Source organism: Epinephelus fuscoguttatus, linkage group LG8 (genome assembly GCF_011397635.1).
Source record: "Epinephelus fuscoguttatus linkage group LG8, E.fuscoguttatus.final_Chr_v1".
In the NCBI taxonomy this organism is placed as follows: Eukaryota; Metazoa; Chordata; class Actinopteri; order Perciformes; family Serranidae; genus Epinephelus; species Epinephelus fuscoguttatus.
Window position 1 is genome coordinate 3,686,388 of NC_064759.1, and position 17,577 is coordinate 3,703,964.

At 43.5% G+C, this 17,577-nt stretch overlaps 1 protein-coding gene across 1 annotated transcript; it reads right to left on the reverse strand.

Annotated features, from left to right (window-relative positions):
- Positions 1–11,157: 11,157 nt before the first annotated feature.
- On the reverse strand, positions 11,158–17,233 carry LOC125893452 (atrial natriuretic peptide receptor 1-like). The gene is made up of 2 exons (XM_049584155.1): positions 16,539–17,233; positions 11,158–11,916 (listed from the first exon to the last, which is right to left on the reverse strand). Exon 2 carries the CDS (start codon positions 11,857–11,859, stop codon positions 11,158–11,160), a length of 702 nt encoding a protein of 233 aa, XP_049440112.1. The 5' UTR covers positions 11,860–11,916; positions 16,539–17,233.
- Positions 17,234–17,577: the final 344 nt, after the last annotated feature.

Below are 17,577 nucleotides of genomic sequence, written 5' to 3' on the forward strand. Positions count from 1 at the left end.
ACATGCTGGTGTGTGCTCACCACAAATCAACTCCAACTGGTCGTTTCATAAAACAGATCAACATCAGGCATGAGAGTCCTGTGAGACGGAGTCTGGGCTTTTCCGAGATGTGCTCACGTGTTGTTTTATTTGTTGTAGATCTTTAAAACAGTACACTGAAACATCAAAGCAGGCTGCCTTGCTGCACGATCCAAATCTTTTGTCAAATTTTCGCTTAGCAACAGGGAACATTTGGGAATTTGGGAACAGTAAGGGGAAACAGGGAGAATGCTGGTCAAAGGGGAGCATATCTATGTTCCCCGGGTTCTGTGTTCCCCATTTAACCCTGCAAAAAAGGTTCTATTTTTAATTTTAAATTTAATTTTATATACTTTATTAATCCCCAAGGGGGGGATTCAATTTTTCACTCTGTTTGTCAGTTACACACAGGTCCGAACACACACATGCACAAACTGGACCTTTACATGCACTAAGTGGAGAGATGTCAGAGTGGGCTGCCCATGACAGGTGCTCCAAGCAGTTGGGGGGGTTCGGTGCCTTGCTCTGGGGCACCTCAGCAGTGCCCAGGAGGTGAACTGGCACCTCTCCAGCTACCAGTCCACGCTCCATATTTTTTTTGGTCCAGACGGGGACTTGAACAGGCGACCCTCCGGTTCCCAACCCAAGTCCCTATGGACTGAGCCACGTGCCCCTATGTTCCCCGCTTATCCAAAAAAGGCAGGAAACATAGCAGTTGCATTAATATGTTGTTTTAACATCACACACACAACGGAACATAATGGGGAGAAATTACAATCAGAAACTTACCCTTTGGGCGATCTGTGGTGGCCAATCTGGGCAATTATATGCTTTACAGAAAGTTTTTTAATCCAGCCCTTAAATGCAGTGTTTCAGTCAGTGCAGATTTCTTCGAGCAGCCAAAGATCAACTGGTAAGAAAAGAATAATTATCGTGGGCGAAATAAAGATAAATATGCTGTGAAGTGCAGCGTTTATTCGGGAACTCTGCTCAGTAAATCCACCATGATTATTTATTAGTTTTGTGATAAAAATAAATGCGTCTGTGTTGTTGATCACGGCTGTTGATATCACCTGTTCAGTTCAGTCCTTCGACCAGTCAGATACTCAGATTTCTTCCTCTCTTGTTTTTATGACGGTAGCGTCATCCAGAACCAATACTTTTCCTCCCCGGTCTCCAGTCATTACCTTTGCCATCGTCTTTCAACTGATTAAAAAAGACTGACCTCTACCCTCTTTGAATGGTGTAATGTGTTGCACAGCCCATCAAGACACGAGGGTGTAGTTTGAGAAGTTTGACTTGTTTCATGGCCACGATGTTGAACTTCCGGTTGTGCGAGTAGCGTCACTTCCTGTTTTTGTCCCGTCTCATATTAATGGCCATGCCTGTAAGTTCTGCTTTAAATAAACTAAACTATGTAAACTATGTTTTTCATACATGTTTCCCTGTACCTATAAGCAAACAGGGAAACGCACTGACTGTACATAATTATTTATCTTTATTTCGGCCATGATCAATATTCTTTTGCTTACGAACACTGGTAGATAACTATCTTGCCACCAGGTGGTCTTTGGCTGCTCCTGACGCTACCGTCATAAAAACAAGAGAGGAAGAAATCTGATTGGTCGAAGGACCGAACTGAACAGTTGATATCAACAGCCGTGATCAACAACATAGATGATTTATTTTTATCACAAAACTAATAAATAATCATGGTGGATTCACTGAACAGAGTTCCAGAATAAACGCTGCACTTCACAGCATATTTATCTTTATTTCGCCCATGATAATTATTCTTTTCTTACCAGTTGGTCTTTGGCTGCTCGAAGAAATCTGCACTGACTGAAACACTGCATTTAAGGGCTGGATTAAAAAAACTTTGCCCAGATTGGCCACCATGGATCGCCCAAAGGGTAAGTTTCTGATTGTAATTTCTCCCCATTACATTCCGTTGTGTGTGTTTAGAGATGTTAAAACAACATATTAATGCAACTGCTATGTTTCCTGCCTTTTTTGGATAAGCGAGGAACATAGAGCCTTTTTTGCAGGGTTAAATGGGGAACATATAACCCGGGAAACATAGGGATGACCCCGGTCAAAGTAGCCATGGCAGGCTCGTAGCCACAGTCTACATCTGGTTGCTCAGATGTCATCTAGTAATTATTCTGTGAGGTACTTTCCCATCTAATAATGTGACTGATTTCTAAATGTGTCTATGTGGATTAGAATTTCCTATTGAAGTCTTACGGTACGTGGTTAGGCCTGACGACGTGTTGAAAGGTATTTATTGTTTTTTGACTCGTGTCTTTGTGTCTAAATCAAAAAAGAACATCAGCTGTGCACGTTGCTCCTGAGCACCTTTCTCGCTTCTGGAAATGTGCTGCATCATTCACTGATGCAGACTTTTCCACTGGGTCCTCAGGGCAGAGCCATTTGCAGCGCCGAGCTGTTGTCTGGCCTGTGGACGCATCGATTCAGCTCATATTTCTGGCTGCTGCTCCAGTGATGGTGCCCCGAGGCAAGGAGCAGGAGTTAATGTCTGACTTAACAACCCGAGCAGCCCGGCTGGCTCGCAGGGCGGAAAGTGACAGAGGAGAGAGATGACGGGGCGATAGGCAGAAACCATGACCAGCAGACGGTTTGTATAACTCTGTTCACATGAGCTCAGAATATCTGCGGCTGCGGCCTGTGCAGCTGAATCAACAAGAAAACATTCAAAACACTCTGCTGTGTTTTCTGCTTACAGTCACGACTTGCTTGTTTTTTTTGAGTGTGTGTGTGTGTGTGTGTGTGTGTGTAATAATGTACATAGCCAAGATAAAAAGCTTTATTACAGTACATGCTACACTGGATGCTGTAAGATAAGATAGAGATTGACATAGGATTCAAGTTGTATTTACTCTGTGAGAATCTCATATTTCCAAAATGTCAGCTTCTGAAGAACGGAGCCACCTCTGATTATTTATAGCTTGTTAACCATGAGTTCGTCCACAGACTGTCCACTGTACAGTGTGTCTCCAATATGTTTAATTCTAGATTCAATCAAGACTCAAAGGTTTCTAAAACTACCATGTCACACTCTCCACAACACACCCAGCAGTCTTCTTTTGATAAAATGCTAATGCTTAATAAAACCTTGCTCAAATCTTCAGTTTGAAATACTTTTTAATTATCATATAATTTCTGCTGTGAACACTATTAGGCCCCGATCCCACAGAAAGCATTTTGCAGGTTGCAAAACAAGAGGTACACCACACTGCCTGTTTTTTATAATTCAGTGCCACTAGTAAAGTCCAGCTCAGACCAAAGACCGGCTGATGATGTCACCTGACACTCAGGTAGCCAGTATCTCACTATCACTATCCTCATTCAGATTTTAAGAAGCTACAAATTATATTCAGCCACAAAATAAGTCTGAAAAGCTGCAAATCAGAACGAAGCACAGAGAGTTGTTGACTAGAGATGATACGCCGTCTCATGGCGGTCACTTCCTGTCGACGTTACAGATCAGAAGCACAGAGAGTCGTTGACTAGAGATGATACGCCGTCTCATGGCGGTCACTTCCTGTCGACGTTACAGATCAGAAGGACAGAGAGTTGTTGACTAGAGATGATACGCCGTCTCATGGTGGTCACTTCCTGTCAGCGTTACAGATCAGAAGCACAGAGAGTCGTTGACTAGAGATGATACGCCGTCTCATGGCGGTCACTTCCTGTCAACGTTACAGATCAGAAGCACAGAGAGTTGACTAGAGATGATACGCCGTCTCATGGCGGTCACTTCCTGTCAACGTTACAGATCAGAAGCACAGAGAGTTGTTGACTAGAGATGATACGCCGTCTCATGGCGGTCACTTCCTGTCAACGTTACAGATCAGAAGCACAGAGAGTTGTTGACTAGAGATGATACGCCGTCTCATGGCGGTCACTTCCTGTCGACGTTACAGATCAGAAGCACAGAGAGTTGTTGACTAGAGATGATACGCCGTCTCATGGCGGTCACTTCCTGTCGACGTTACAGATCAGAAGCACAGAGAGTTGTTGACTAGAGATGATACGCCGTCTCATGATGGTCACTTGGTGTGAATCAGCAGGTTTTTAGAACGGCACACTGCAAGTAGTCACCTGTTTCAACTCGTCTAGTCGCGAATCTTTGGTCTGAAGTGGGCTTAAGAGTAGGCCTGCATAATATGATGTTAATTCCACTACAGAAGAGACTTGATGAAATTAGGTGGGGAAAAAGTGGATATATTGATATCAGTTATCAGCCAAATAAGCTGTCAAAGGTGGAACTCACTGGACCCGTTAAAACCACTGATGATTGGCAGGCTGAAATCAGACGTCCAATGGCAGGCTTATAGCCACAGTCTACATCCGGTGAATCAGTCGCCTTGTTATAATACGCATAAATTACATAAATCATGAATTAAAATAATTTAAAGGTTGCCAGGTTGGGAAATTTAAGGTGAAAATCAAGAAGTTAAGACGACAGGGAAACATAAATATATATAATATGAATAATTTCTCTCCTTAATTAGATAATCAATTTCAAAATCTGCCATAATGTCTGTATGCATTCAGTGTGTTGAATTCAGAAGGCATCTTAAGACAAAGAAAGAACTGGCTGCGGGCATCCACTGTTCCCAGAGGCAGCTTAAAACATCAGGTATCATGAAAAAGAAAGATGAAAATCAAAAGTTTAAGTGGTAGGTTTTGAAACTGGAAAGTTAATCCAGTACATTAGACATACTGCTTTGTTAAAATGCTCCACATTCATTTATTGAACTCGCTGCCCTTCATACCAACGTGTTTGTCTGTGATAAGATTGTACCCTGTGATTATTTTCAGGTATTTAAGGGGAAATGAGTGTTGATTAGACGTGTGGTTCAGCTGCACTTTGACCGCTCATCTCCTGCTGTGTTCTCATTCTGTCGCTCTGCAGTTTGCTCTGTGTTGTTATTTGTCATTTTTTATCTGAGCTGTGTCTAATTCCTGCAGCCGGGGCGCAGCAGGGAAGAACTCAAGTGAACGTCGGACTGAATTTTGACGATAAACCTGCTGCATGAAAACGCACAGAGGTGCCAACTATAAGAATAAGCAAAGAAAGGGCAGTCTGAAGATGCTGTCCTGCTTTCTCACAGCTGACAGTTTGTGTCTGAGGGAATTTTTTTCCTTTAGGATTAAATTACTGGAAACAAGAGATGCTGAGAAGCTGAGACAAAATTGATTCCATTTACAGACAGTAAATCCACACACGTCAATAACAGGCTTAAAAGAGCATCGTTCAATAAACACAGCTTATTGATCGCTTCAGCACATCACAGAACTACAGACATCCTGAAACCAGTCACAGTGAAGTGTTCTCACCTGGATCATATTGATTAAAATGAAGAAAACACATGAAACAGTTTGTTTTCATTTGCTGTTATAGAAGACAGGATTAATGTCGTGCTCACATCTGCTGATCTGTATCACTCAGAATAAACCAGCATTTTAAATCTCCCCTTCCACCTCTACACTTCTACTCCCAAACAAATTTAGGATTCAAACATCCAGAGCTGCGACATAAGTTGATTGGTGGTTTAGACGGAAGAAAATGAATCTGAAAATGATTTTTTTTTTTTTTATTTCAGGCTTCTCAAATGAAGTCCTGTGGACAGTTGGTTGCTCAAAACAAGCATAATGAAGATGACACTTAGGAGTTTTAACCATTAATAAATAAAGACAATAACGGTTAACTGCAGCCCCACAAACATCAGAGTCACACAATGCATCAGAGGCCTTCTCACGGTTAACAGTTTAGACCATAGAAACCAAAGCCTCTTGGCACTAAACAAACACTTTAATGTCTTTCAGTCAGGTTTTTGACGAAACCACAGCACTAAGACTGCTCTTGTTAAGGTCGTCAATGACATCTACTTAAACACAGACAGTGGCAAAATTTCTGTGTTAGTATTACTGGATCTCAATGCTGCATTTGACACGGGTGGCCACAACATATTAGAGGACTGACTGGAGAACTGGGTGGCACAGTACTAAACTGGTTAAATTCCTACTTGAAGGATAGTGACTACTTTGTGACTATAGGTAATTACATATCTGAGTGTACAGAAATGACATGCAGAGTTCCTCAAGGCGCTATATTGGTGCTTCTTCTGTTTAACATTTACAAGCTTCCAAATTTCCATCACCATGTCATTAGAGGACTGTGGTCCAATAAAAGCTCTGACTGAGTGCATCGAACAAATCAATCATTGGATGTGCCACAATTTTTTTTCAATTAAACAAAGACAAAATTGAGGTAATAGTTTTAGGGCCAAGGAAAAACGATCAAGTCAGTGCTCGGCTTCAGTTCCACAGACCAAGCCAGAAATCATGGTGTAGTCCTGGACTCAGACCTGAACTTCAGCAGCCGCATTAAGACAATTACAAAGTAAGCCTACTGTCACCTTAAGAACATATCAAGGATAAAATTACTGACGTCTCAGTAGGATCTGGAAAAACTTCTCTGTGTATTTGTCTTCAGTATACTTGAAAGGTCTTCTTAAAGAATCGACCAGACAGCTGCAGCTGATTGAGAACGCTGCTGCTCAAGTCCTCATTAAGACCAAGAAAGTAGATCACAGCACTCCAGTTCTGAGTTCTTTACACTGGCTTCCTGTCTTTCAGAGAACAGATTTTCAATTTATTTATTTGAAATCACAACTGTTAGTTTATAAAGCACCGAATAGTTTAAAGCCCCATTACATTTCTGACCTTCTGCTACACTATGAGCCATCCAGACCACTCAGGTCCTCTGGGACAGGTCTGCTTTGTGTCCCCAGAGTTGAGACTAAACATGGAGAAGCAGCGTTTAGTTTTTTATGCTCCGCATATCTGGAACGAACTCCCAGAAAACTGCCAGTCTGCTGTAACTCTCAGTTCTCTTAAATCAAGGCTGAAGACTTTTCTGTTTGTCGCTGCCTTTTATTAAATCAAATATTTCTTACACTTCTTCCATTTCATACCTAGTCATATTTTTAATTTTATTCTATATTTTCTGGCTTTCTTTTGCACTGTTTTTGATGTTTTATGCAAAGCACTAATTAATAATTCTCAGAAGAACGTATGGTGCATATTGACCTGAGGATAATTAGACTATAGCCAAACGAAGAGAGAACAGCAACCCTGGAAGCAGACTAAAGCTTCACCAGTTAAAAAGCAGCAACATAAGGCAGCATGATGGCTGAGTGGTTCAGACACATAACCTGCAGAAACATAAACTGTAACCACAACATCTCCTTCTCAGTTACGTCTGATGATCTTGGCTGCAAGTCACCCCCTCCATGTTTCCCTTCAACTCTACTGTCACTACTAATCAAAGCTAACAAAGCCAAAACACAGAAATTGCAGCACTGCTAGTTATTTTTCTTGTAGTTCACTCTGTAATCAGAGCTGATAGAGTCTGCGTGCATATACTTGGGTACAGACGTTTTCTCACAGCAGACATTTTGACAGTAAAAGCACAGGTGTGTTTAGTAACATTCATGATGTCTGTAGGTCCTGGTATTGGTATTGTGTGTGTTACCTCACTGAAATAGCTCACCCAGACTTGAAAAGAACTGAGCCATTGTTAATGTTATCAATTCCAGCTGTGCTTTCCTGCTGTAACAAGTCAAAATGGCTGTGAAAAGGATCTATTAAGCCCAGTTCAGACCAAAGATTCACAATGAGATGAGCTGAAAGAGGCAACTGCTTGAAATGCACCGTTCTGCAACGTTCTAAAACCTGCCAGTTCAGATCTGTAATGTTGACAGGAAGTGACCACAATGAGACGGCGTATCGTCTCTAGTCAACAACTCTCTGTCCTTCTGATCTGTAACGCTGACAGGAAGTGACCGCCATGAGACGGCGTATCATCTCTAGTCAACAACTCTCTGTACTTCTGATCTGTAACGTTGACAGGAAGTGACCGCCATGAGACGGCGTATCATCTCTAGTCAACAACTCTCCGTGCTTCTGATCTGTAACGTTGACAGGAAGTGACCGCCATGAGACGGCGTATCATCTCTAGTCAACAACTCTCCGTGCTTCTGATCTGTAACGTTGACAGGAAGTGACCACCACGAGACGGCGTATCATCTCTAGTCAACAACTCTCTGTACTTCCGTTCTGATTTGCAGCTTTTCAGACTTATTTTGTGGCTGAATATAATTTGTAGCTTCTTAAAATCTGAATGAGGATAGTGATAGTGAGATACTGGCTACAGTGATGAAACAAAACCAGCATCAGATGGACTGTATTCATAATCAGTACACCACAATAATATAAATAACCAGCACCAATTCATCAGTCAATGAGAATGGGTGTGTGTGGGCGGGGCATAAGCACATACAGCCAGCAGCAGCAGCTGGATTTCTCTGACAGGAAGTGGATCGGCAACACCTGATCTCAAGGAGTTATGTGCCCTGCTTAGTAGCACCCTGCTGGCCCCCAGTCTGTGGTCATTATTTCTTCTGTAATAGATAAACTTCATTTACATTGCTGATTGGCTGTTGACATTTCCCTCCAGATCCTCCTCAAACTCTGTCCCATCTGGGCCTCTTCATATCAACTCTAGAGTCCACAGTTGATCTTGCAAAGAACAGTTCACCCCACTTCCACTACAAATTAGTCTTCCATCCTGAATGCTCAGCTTCTGCTCCTAAGTCTGCATATCTAAGCTTTTTCTTTCATATGCTTCTTCCACTGAGTCTTAAGGAAAAGGAAACTGGTCAGGATGAAATAAATGATCTGTTGACTCACTGACCACAACAAAGTCAGGCCTCTGCCTGGTACAGACTATTTCCTGAGGAACCCCAAGCTTTCCCCTTATGGACTGCTCTGGACCACCTTCTTTGTTTACACTCCTGTCAGCAGGCAGGTCACATGATCGCAGCCTTCATGTGGGTGCTCTCCCTCACGGACAATAACTGCTCATGATTATAAACTGTACAAATTTGGGTGCATTCTTTTTTCCCTTCAATGCCTGCAGCTAAACATTTCAACAGCCTGATTCAGAAGACGCCATGTATATAGATGGTGACGACAGGATGTAGATGTGTCATGTAGAGTTCTTTAGTGCGCTGACATCATTGCATGAGAAACAAAAACTAACCAGATCAAATGCAGACACTGCTAGTTATGGTTTCTTGTAGTTCACTCTGTATATTCCGACTGATAGATCAGGTCTATACTAGGAACCAATTTTCTCACTGAACCAGACATTTAGTCTGACAGTAAAAGCACAGGTGTGTTTAGTAACATTCATGATGTCTGTAGGTCCTGGAGATTGGTATTGTGTGTAGTTGACCTCACTTAGCTCACCCAGACTTGAAAAGAACTGAGCCATTGATGTTATCAATTCCAGCTGTGCTTTCCTGCTGTAACAAGTCAAAATGGCTGTGAAAAGGATCTGTTGTCAGACCAAAGATTCACAATGAGAGGAGCTGAAAGAGGCAACTGCTTGAAATGCACCGTTCTGCAACGTTCTAAAACCTGCCAGTTCAGATCTGTAATGTTGACAGGAAGTGACCACAATGAGACGTCATCGTAGTCAACAAACTCTCTGTCCAGCTCTGATCTGTAACCGACAGAAGTGACCACCAGAGGCGATCATCTCTAGTCAACAACTCTCTGTGCTTCTGATCTGCTAACGTTGACAAAGTGACCACCATGAGAGGCGTATCATCTCTAGTCAACAACTCTTGTGCTTCTGTCTGTAGGTGATGGACGGAAGTGACCACCATGAGGCGTATCATCTCTAGTCAACAACTCTCTGTCCTTCTGATCTGTAACGTGGGTGACAGGAAGTGACCAACAGGAGGAGGAGGTCATCTCTAGTCAACAACTCTCTGTGCTTCTGATCTGTGGTCGCTGACGGAAGTGACCACCATGAGCGGGCAATCATCTCTAGTCAACAACTCTCCATCCTTCTGTTCTTGAAAGTTGACAGGGTGGTGGTCATGAGCATGGCGTATCATCTCTAGTGACTCTCTGTGCTTTGATCTGGCTGACAGGGAAGTGACCACCATGAGAGGCCAAGCCTCTAGTCAACAACTCTCTGTTGGTCTGTGGTAAAATAACAGCCAGCGTGATGTTGTGCATGAGCGGCGTATTCATGGTGGCCTCGAGTTTGACAACTCTCTGTGCTTCTGATCTGTAAGTCGCTGACAGATGATCTCCGATGACCGGCTGTGGGTCGAGCAGAACCAGCAGAACCAGCAAGAGAATGGTGCCCTCCTTCCAACAAGCCATCCTTCTGAGGATAGTGATAGTGAGATACTGGCTACAGTGATGAAACAAAACCAGCATCAGATGGACTGTATTCATAATCAGTACACCACAATAATATAAATAACCAGCACCAATTCATCAGTCAATGAGAATGGGTGTGTGTGGGCGGGGCATAAGCACATACAGCCAGCAGCAGCAGCGACCCACCGTCTGACACCGGCAAACTGTGAGGACGGCAACAGAGGGCTCGGCGGGGACGGAGCACCTGCTGCAGCACGCCAATACACAGTCTGTGGTCATTTTGACTTGACCAGCGGACTTCACTACAAGCTGATTGGCTGTTGAAACAGTTAACCCCTCCAGATCCCCTCCAATGATATCCACGATCTGGGCCTCTTCATATCAACTCTAGAGTCCACAGTTACACAAAGAACAGTTCGTATGATGTCTTACAAATTAGTGCCCCCTGAATGACGTTAAGTGCTTAACGTACAGTTACATAATTAAGTTAAAGTTACTGTAGTCAGGTTAAGGAAAAAGAAACATGGTGAGGATGAACCATAAAATGACTCATAGTTAACTTGAACTACACAAAGTCCTGTGTTTTGTGGCCCAACCACCACCCCAACCTGCCTTCTTATGGACTGCTCTGGACCACTTCTTTGTTTACACTCCTGTCAGCAGGCAGGTCACATGATCGCAGCCTTCAAAAATACATGGGTGCTGCATGAATAACTTGCTCATGATTATATGGGATATGTACAAATTTGGGTGCATTATTTTTTCGTAGGAAAACAAACGTACAGTTTATGTGAGAAGCCTGCTCAGAAGACGCAGCTCACATAGATGGTGACGACAGGATGTAGATGTGTCATGTAGAGTTCTTTAGTGCGCTGACATCATTGCAGCGATGGTGATGTTGATGCCCTTCAGCTCTGTGTACAAACCCTCCACAGCAAAGTAACAAGGCCGATCATCCTCCTTGTTGTCACTGAACATAAGCATCACATGCTCCCGCCACTCAAAGTGCTCACAGATCCGCAGGGCGAACTTCCCCAACTTCTTGTGGGTGGGGCCTGTGTTGGTGATGGACGGGTAGACTCCACCGTAAAAGGCGACGGCTGGAGCACCCGCTGTAACCATGGGAACGTTCCAGTGGGTGGTGAAGAGTCCAACAGGGGAGGAGGTGTAGGAGCAGCCAGGCCCGATGAAAGCCCACGGGTCATACGCAAATTTAAGGTCCACAGCCACGAGCGGGGCAATGGACTCGGAGCAGATTCCATCCTTTTCGCTGTTCTTGAAAGCATAGACGAGGTGGTGGTCAGGGAGCAGGGTGGGGTCGGCGTTGACTTCTTTGATGGCTCGCTCCAGGGCAGGACCAATGCGAGGCCAAGCCCACGGGTAATCTGTGTTGGTCTGTGGTAAAATAACAGCCAGCGTGATGTTGTGCTGCGGCCGGTATTCATGGTGGCCTCGAGTTTGACGTCTCAAGCTACGATGTCGAGATGATCTCCCGATGACCGGCTGTGGGTCGAGCAGAACCAGCAGAACCAGCAAGAGAATGGTGCCCTCCTTCCAACAAGCCATCCTTCAGCCCAGCAGGTTGTCCACTTCCACCACAGCTGAATAATTTATCCACGTTAACTGTAGATACACACACGGGAGACATTAACAAAACATGCAACATAAATGAAGTCCTGTTATCTGAGCTCCAAGAATGAGCCTCACCTCCTCCTGCAGCTAAAATCTAATAACATATTCAGACACTGAGACCTGCTTTGGTTGGTCATGGCTGAATTCACCGTAATCATTTTGTCTATGTCAGTCCTGAGTGGCCTTTGCGAGTTTGGGACCATGCTGAGTCGTGGGAGAAAAACTCCCTGAAGCTGGAGAATGGGAGGACAATTTTCCTGGCAGCCCTGCCCACCTCATCTACAGCACAGAGTTGGTGTAATACACTGAAAGTGTTTTCTCAAAGGCAGCCTGCCCTCACTAACATCTCAGACACTGTCATCCCATGATAAAAAATGTCATAAATAATATGAAGGATGTGCTCAAATTTCTTATCCTCTTTAGAAAGGACAGACTTAATGCCAGACTCAGCTGTGTTAACTGACTGAGCAGGTCAGTGTTCAATGACAGTGAGAATTAGACAATATTAGATGAGCTCATGGGTCCTGACCGCATCACTGTCGTGCTACAAATGACGTTAAAGCACACCCTCTGGCGTTACATTGCAATTGTACAACTATTACCAACAAAATAAAACATAGTCAAAATGTAGTCATATTGAGGGGAAATTAGTTCCCCAAATAAAAAAGCTTTTTGTAACTGTTGTCTCTCTTTCCATAGAAATACACGGGGTCTGACCAGTGGCGTACGGTCGTTATGATGCCCCAGTGCACGCTATGATGACAGCCCCGAGTGCGAAACAGCTATGCTGTGTCTCAAATCACATACTTCCGTTAGTACACTTCCATGTACTATGTGCACTATGTACTCATTGGCGTAGTGCGCAAATTTCCACAGGGTAGTGTTGTCTCAAACCAAACACGGCTGTTGTGCCGACTGCAAATTAGCGAGTTAGCAAACTAGCATTGGCATTCGTGTTATCGGTCACGGTACTTAAATCATTACAGACTGCTAAATTAACCCAACAAACATACTGCTGGCTTACATCCGACAACAGTATAGTGGTGCTTAGTGCAAAATACACATGTATTTGTACAACGCAGCAACGTTCACGGTCACACGGTCAAAAGTGGTCCCTCCCCTTCCACTATGTAGCCAAGATGGCGACCACTGAGGGCAAGAAGTGTCCATAGTTCCACACTCAACTTCTTGACCGTTTTGAGTGCACCATCCGGGTACTCATAGTGTAGGCTGACCAAACGTCCTCTTTTGCCCGGACATGTCCACTTTTCACGTCCCGTCCGGGGCGTCCGGGGCGTCCGGGGGTTTTTTAGAAACTGATGATTATGTCCGGTTTTCCGTGTGTGTGTGTGTGTGTGTTAGAGTGCGGCACAGGCCACATATTTCTGTCCGAACCCGAACCGAGCCCGACATTATTTAATGACCAAAGCACTGAGTTTGTGTCACACAGTTGTTACAGGCTATTTAACAGGCCGGGCGTGCGCCGTGGGTGCTCAGCTGCGGAGAGGGAGACCTCCGTGTTTGAGATGGGAGCGGGAGGCAGGAGGTCCGACACTTCCAGCGAGAGGAGAGGGAGACATAAAACAAAATAAGATAAAATAGGAAAAACCTGTCTCCCTCTTTTATTTTATTTTCAGTGTTTAATCAAGGCGGAGGCGGGCGGCTGGAGGTCCGAGACTTCCAGCGAGGGGAGAGGTAGAAACAAACAGCCAATGTGTGTGTGTGTGTGTGTGTGTGTGTGTGTTATGTTCAGGTGTTGTCACGTAAATAACAGAGCCCAAGCAATAAACAGGACAGACAATAGGACTTTATTTATTTTTACACTACATTTTCACTGAAAGCTGACCGAATCCGACCCGAGCCCGAATACAATTTATAGCTACATTTTGGACCAAATCCGGTCCGACCCGTCGGGTACCGTCGGGCTTGGATCGCCACACTCTAGTGTCCCCTATTGGGGCCTATCTGAATTTCTGTCTTTGAGAGATATTATTTTGTAATATAACTGAATTTTCTAGCCATACATATAAATTTTAAATATATCAAAATGATAAGGCATCTTTGAGTAAACTGTGAGTATCATTTAAGTAGGCTATGTCGTGGCCGGCCGAATGTCCTCTTTTTTGGAAATCAAAATATGGTCACCCTATCATAGTGCACTGTGTTTTTCATACTTCTCAGTGTGAATGCACTTATGCACTCAAAATATTAAGTGTAAGTTCAGAAGTGCGCGATTTGAAACACAGTCCTAGTGTATATTTTATAGTATCGTCACCTGATCAAATACAGGCTTCACATTGGACATCAGGGTGTCTGCAGATATAACCAAGTAAAATTTAAGAGTTTTTAAGACCTTTTTAATACCACCTTATATATGTGTGTGACTCACATGCGTAGGTTCTCTTCCCAAGTAACCACACTGATGTCAGGTAAAAATGAACAGTTACTAAAAATGACAACAATTGGGTGAGTTTAATTTTAATGTGTTTAATGTGAAAAGAAAACAAAATGTCATCTCTGTCATAAATGCTATTTACTATTGCAATTCTTCGGTCTGTCCAATGATTGTAAGCAGTCACTGTGTCTGTCAGGCTGGAGAAGTTTACGCTGTAATGTCACCAAAATTATTTACGACCCATCAAATCTGAATTTAAGACAATTTAAGACTTTTTGGGGCCTTATATTAAGAAATTTTTTTTTGTACGTGTCACAGTTGATTATTTTTATAGTTTTTATCTTGTGTTGTCCTCCGTTATTGTATTCTTTTATTTTGTGTCACACTAATTGTTTGATTTGCTGTACCTCAGTGCAACCTACAGGGCAATTCGTTCTGCTCATCTGCTCAGTGATGGTATTTTATCTTTATTTTTTTGTTCATTGTATCATCTTAAAATTGCCTCATTTTATTTGCGTGAATCCGGCATTGTTTTAAATCTGGGAACCTAGTTTACTGCTCCAGCATGTCCGTGGAACCTTAGTAACGACCTGCAACAGACACGTTTTAAAGTTCTCATGTTGAGTCCGCCGGCCAACATGAGCTTGATACTATCCAGAGATGGTCGGGTTTCACAAACTAAATATATACCCCAGATATAAACACAAGACTGCTATACAGAGGAAACTCCTACAGCTGCAAACTTCACATGTAGTTTTGAGCGCCGTGTTACCAACACAGCTGATGGAGGACCAATAACTTTGGAGCACTGTTAAGTCCAAAAGTCAAAATTCATTTAAAAAAAGGGCAGATGTAATCATTAGGACTGTCAAGTGATTAAAAAAATTAATCTAATTAATTACATGCTCTGTGTTTGATTAATTTAAATTAATCACGTACATGAACTTTTGCTGTGAAAGTATTTAAGAAACTTCAATTCAAATGAATTTTGTAAGCTGTGTTGTAAAGCTGCTGGATTTTGGACACAGTTGTCCCCCTATTCTCTACCACCCAAACTGGTCTTCAGTCCATTTTGTAAGGGAGTTAGTTCGTCGGTCACAGGTAGACTTACTCGGTTAACGTCTGAACGCCTGGTCGAGTGTGGCTTGATGAAACTGACTGCTAGCGTTAATGTCAGAGTGTGCCTGCTCGGACTTCCGGGTTTGCTGCTAAATGTTTTGCACTGAGGTGATATTTCAGGCCTGAAGTTCTCAGATGATACGAAAATTCCTCACTGCAGAAACTGCAGAGAACAGAGCTCCCACCAACAGTTCTATCTGGGAACTGGGCAGTGACTTGCAGCGTCAGAAACCGATAAAAAAAGGCGTCCTTTAACGTCGGCATGATGCGTGTCCTGTTGCTGTTTAGCGGTGTCAGGGGGAAACGTGGCGGAACAAGGACAAAAGTTAAGGCAGCAAAAGTCCGACTGGGGTGGGTGGGAGTTGTGGTGGATGGGTCCAACAAACACCGACTTTCACCCGAGAGAGTGGTATTCGTGTCCTGTAAGAACCTAAAGCCAAACCCTGTTCTTTTTTCCTAACCCTACCCATGTGTTTTTGTTTTTGAAGGAAAAAAATGTCAGTTGGGGTTGATGTATTGCATTTATTTTGAAAGAGACTGTATGTAAATGTACATTTCCTGTGAAAACAGAAGTGTATTTTGAAAACAGACAATGCATGTAACAGGCTGAAGTTGACACGGCGTCCCAGAACGTCAACAGCCAACACACCCAGGGTACCTTGGACGCCATATGTGGACGACGTGGAATGGTGACGATATGTGAGAATGTGTTGACTGCCCTTATTGTAAAGCAGTTTGTGCTGCATTTCTTGTATAATGGTGCTACTTTATTATTAGCATCATTCTAATATTATAAAACAAGATTTTTTAAAAACGTTAATATGCTCCTATAATTCCGCACTTAATCATCATTCATTGTATTAGGCTACAAACACTTCAAATACATTTCCAAATATTCAACTTGCTGGTTTACAGACCCAATCAGACACAGTCTCTACTGGCACTAACAACCCTCCATACACTATTGCCATAGATTTGTAATGGATAGACACGCTGCCTGAAAGCATCAGCTCCCTGTGGACGGAAGCCTGCAGCGGTCAGACCTCTCAGATGTTAATCAATACAGTGATATCACTTATAAAGGGACTGTTCTCTGTACCTCAGCGGCTGTCTGCTCTCCTCTTCATCTTCTCTGTTAGTTGTGGTGATGTTAAATATCACAGGAGGTGATGGGAAACTAGCTCAGCACCCATGCCCGCAAAGTCATGCCCGGCGCGTGCCTTTCCTGGCAGCGAGTGAGCTGCGCGCGGTGTTCCGTTACTATGACAGCAAACGTTAAATCCGTTTTTCAGTTTCTCTGATGGGAGAAAATATTTAAGGAAAATGTCAGAATTCAACGCACGTTAAAAAAAAAAAAACGCTCGTCGCCAATAGTTAAAATATAAGTTGCTGTGGAGGCTGGTTTCCACGGCAGTCCTTTGGGAAGGTGCTCCAGGAAAAACCCTGTTTGAAAGTTTAAAAATGCTTATTGTTGCAAACAGGGAAATAATACCTCAAGGTGTCCATCATCATCCAAACTTCACCTGTCAGACGTGAGCGCGTGCGTCCTGTCAGCAGTCCACATTATCCACCACGCGCCAAACTGCGCTGTAATTCCACTTCAGTTCAGACGGAGTCCAGCAGGTAAAGTCCTTTAAATGTGATTCAGAGGAGTTAAAAGCAGCTCTCTGGTCCGACAGGTGAATGCTCCGCTCCGTTTCTAAATCCACCCGCAGGTGAATTACAATGTGTGACAGCTGTGGTGCTGTTGTGTTGTTGGTGTGCTGCTGTTGGACTGACTGCGGTCTGCCTGGGCGGAGAGCTGGGAGGTGGAGGTGGGGGGGAGGAAGGAAGGAAAGTGAGAGACGAGAGGGCAAGGAGACAGGAAAAGAGAGAGGAGAGGGGGGAGGAAGAGCCAGAGAAAAAAAGGAACAATTGAGGGAGATGTAAAGAAAAGAAAGGAAGGAGAGAGGAAAGGTAGAAACGAAGGAAAGGAGATAAGGTAGGGTTATTTTAGTTCATCGCTCAATTCGGTGGACAGATGAAAGACAGAAAGATGGATCGTCAGATATTAAAAGGTCAGTCTATGTATGAATATAGGTTATTGTATTCCACTCTCGGCTATCTAACAGCCTCTGTGCAGCTGTGGTCGCAGTGTG

Coding starts and splice junctions, on each gene's coding strand:
- LOC125893452 (XM_049584155.1), bottom strand. CDS start 11,859: ATGGCTTGTTGGAAGGAGGGCACCATTCTCTTGCTGGTTCTGCTGGTT.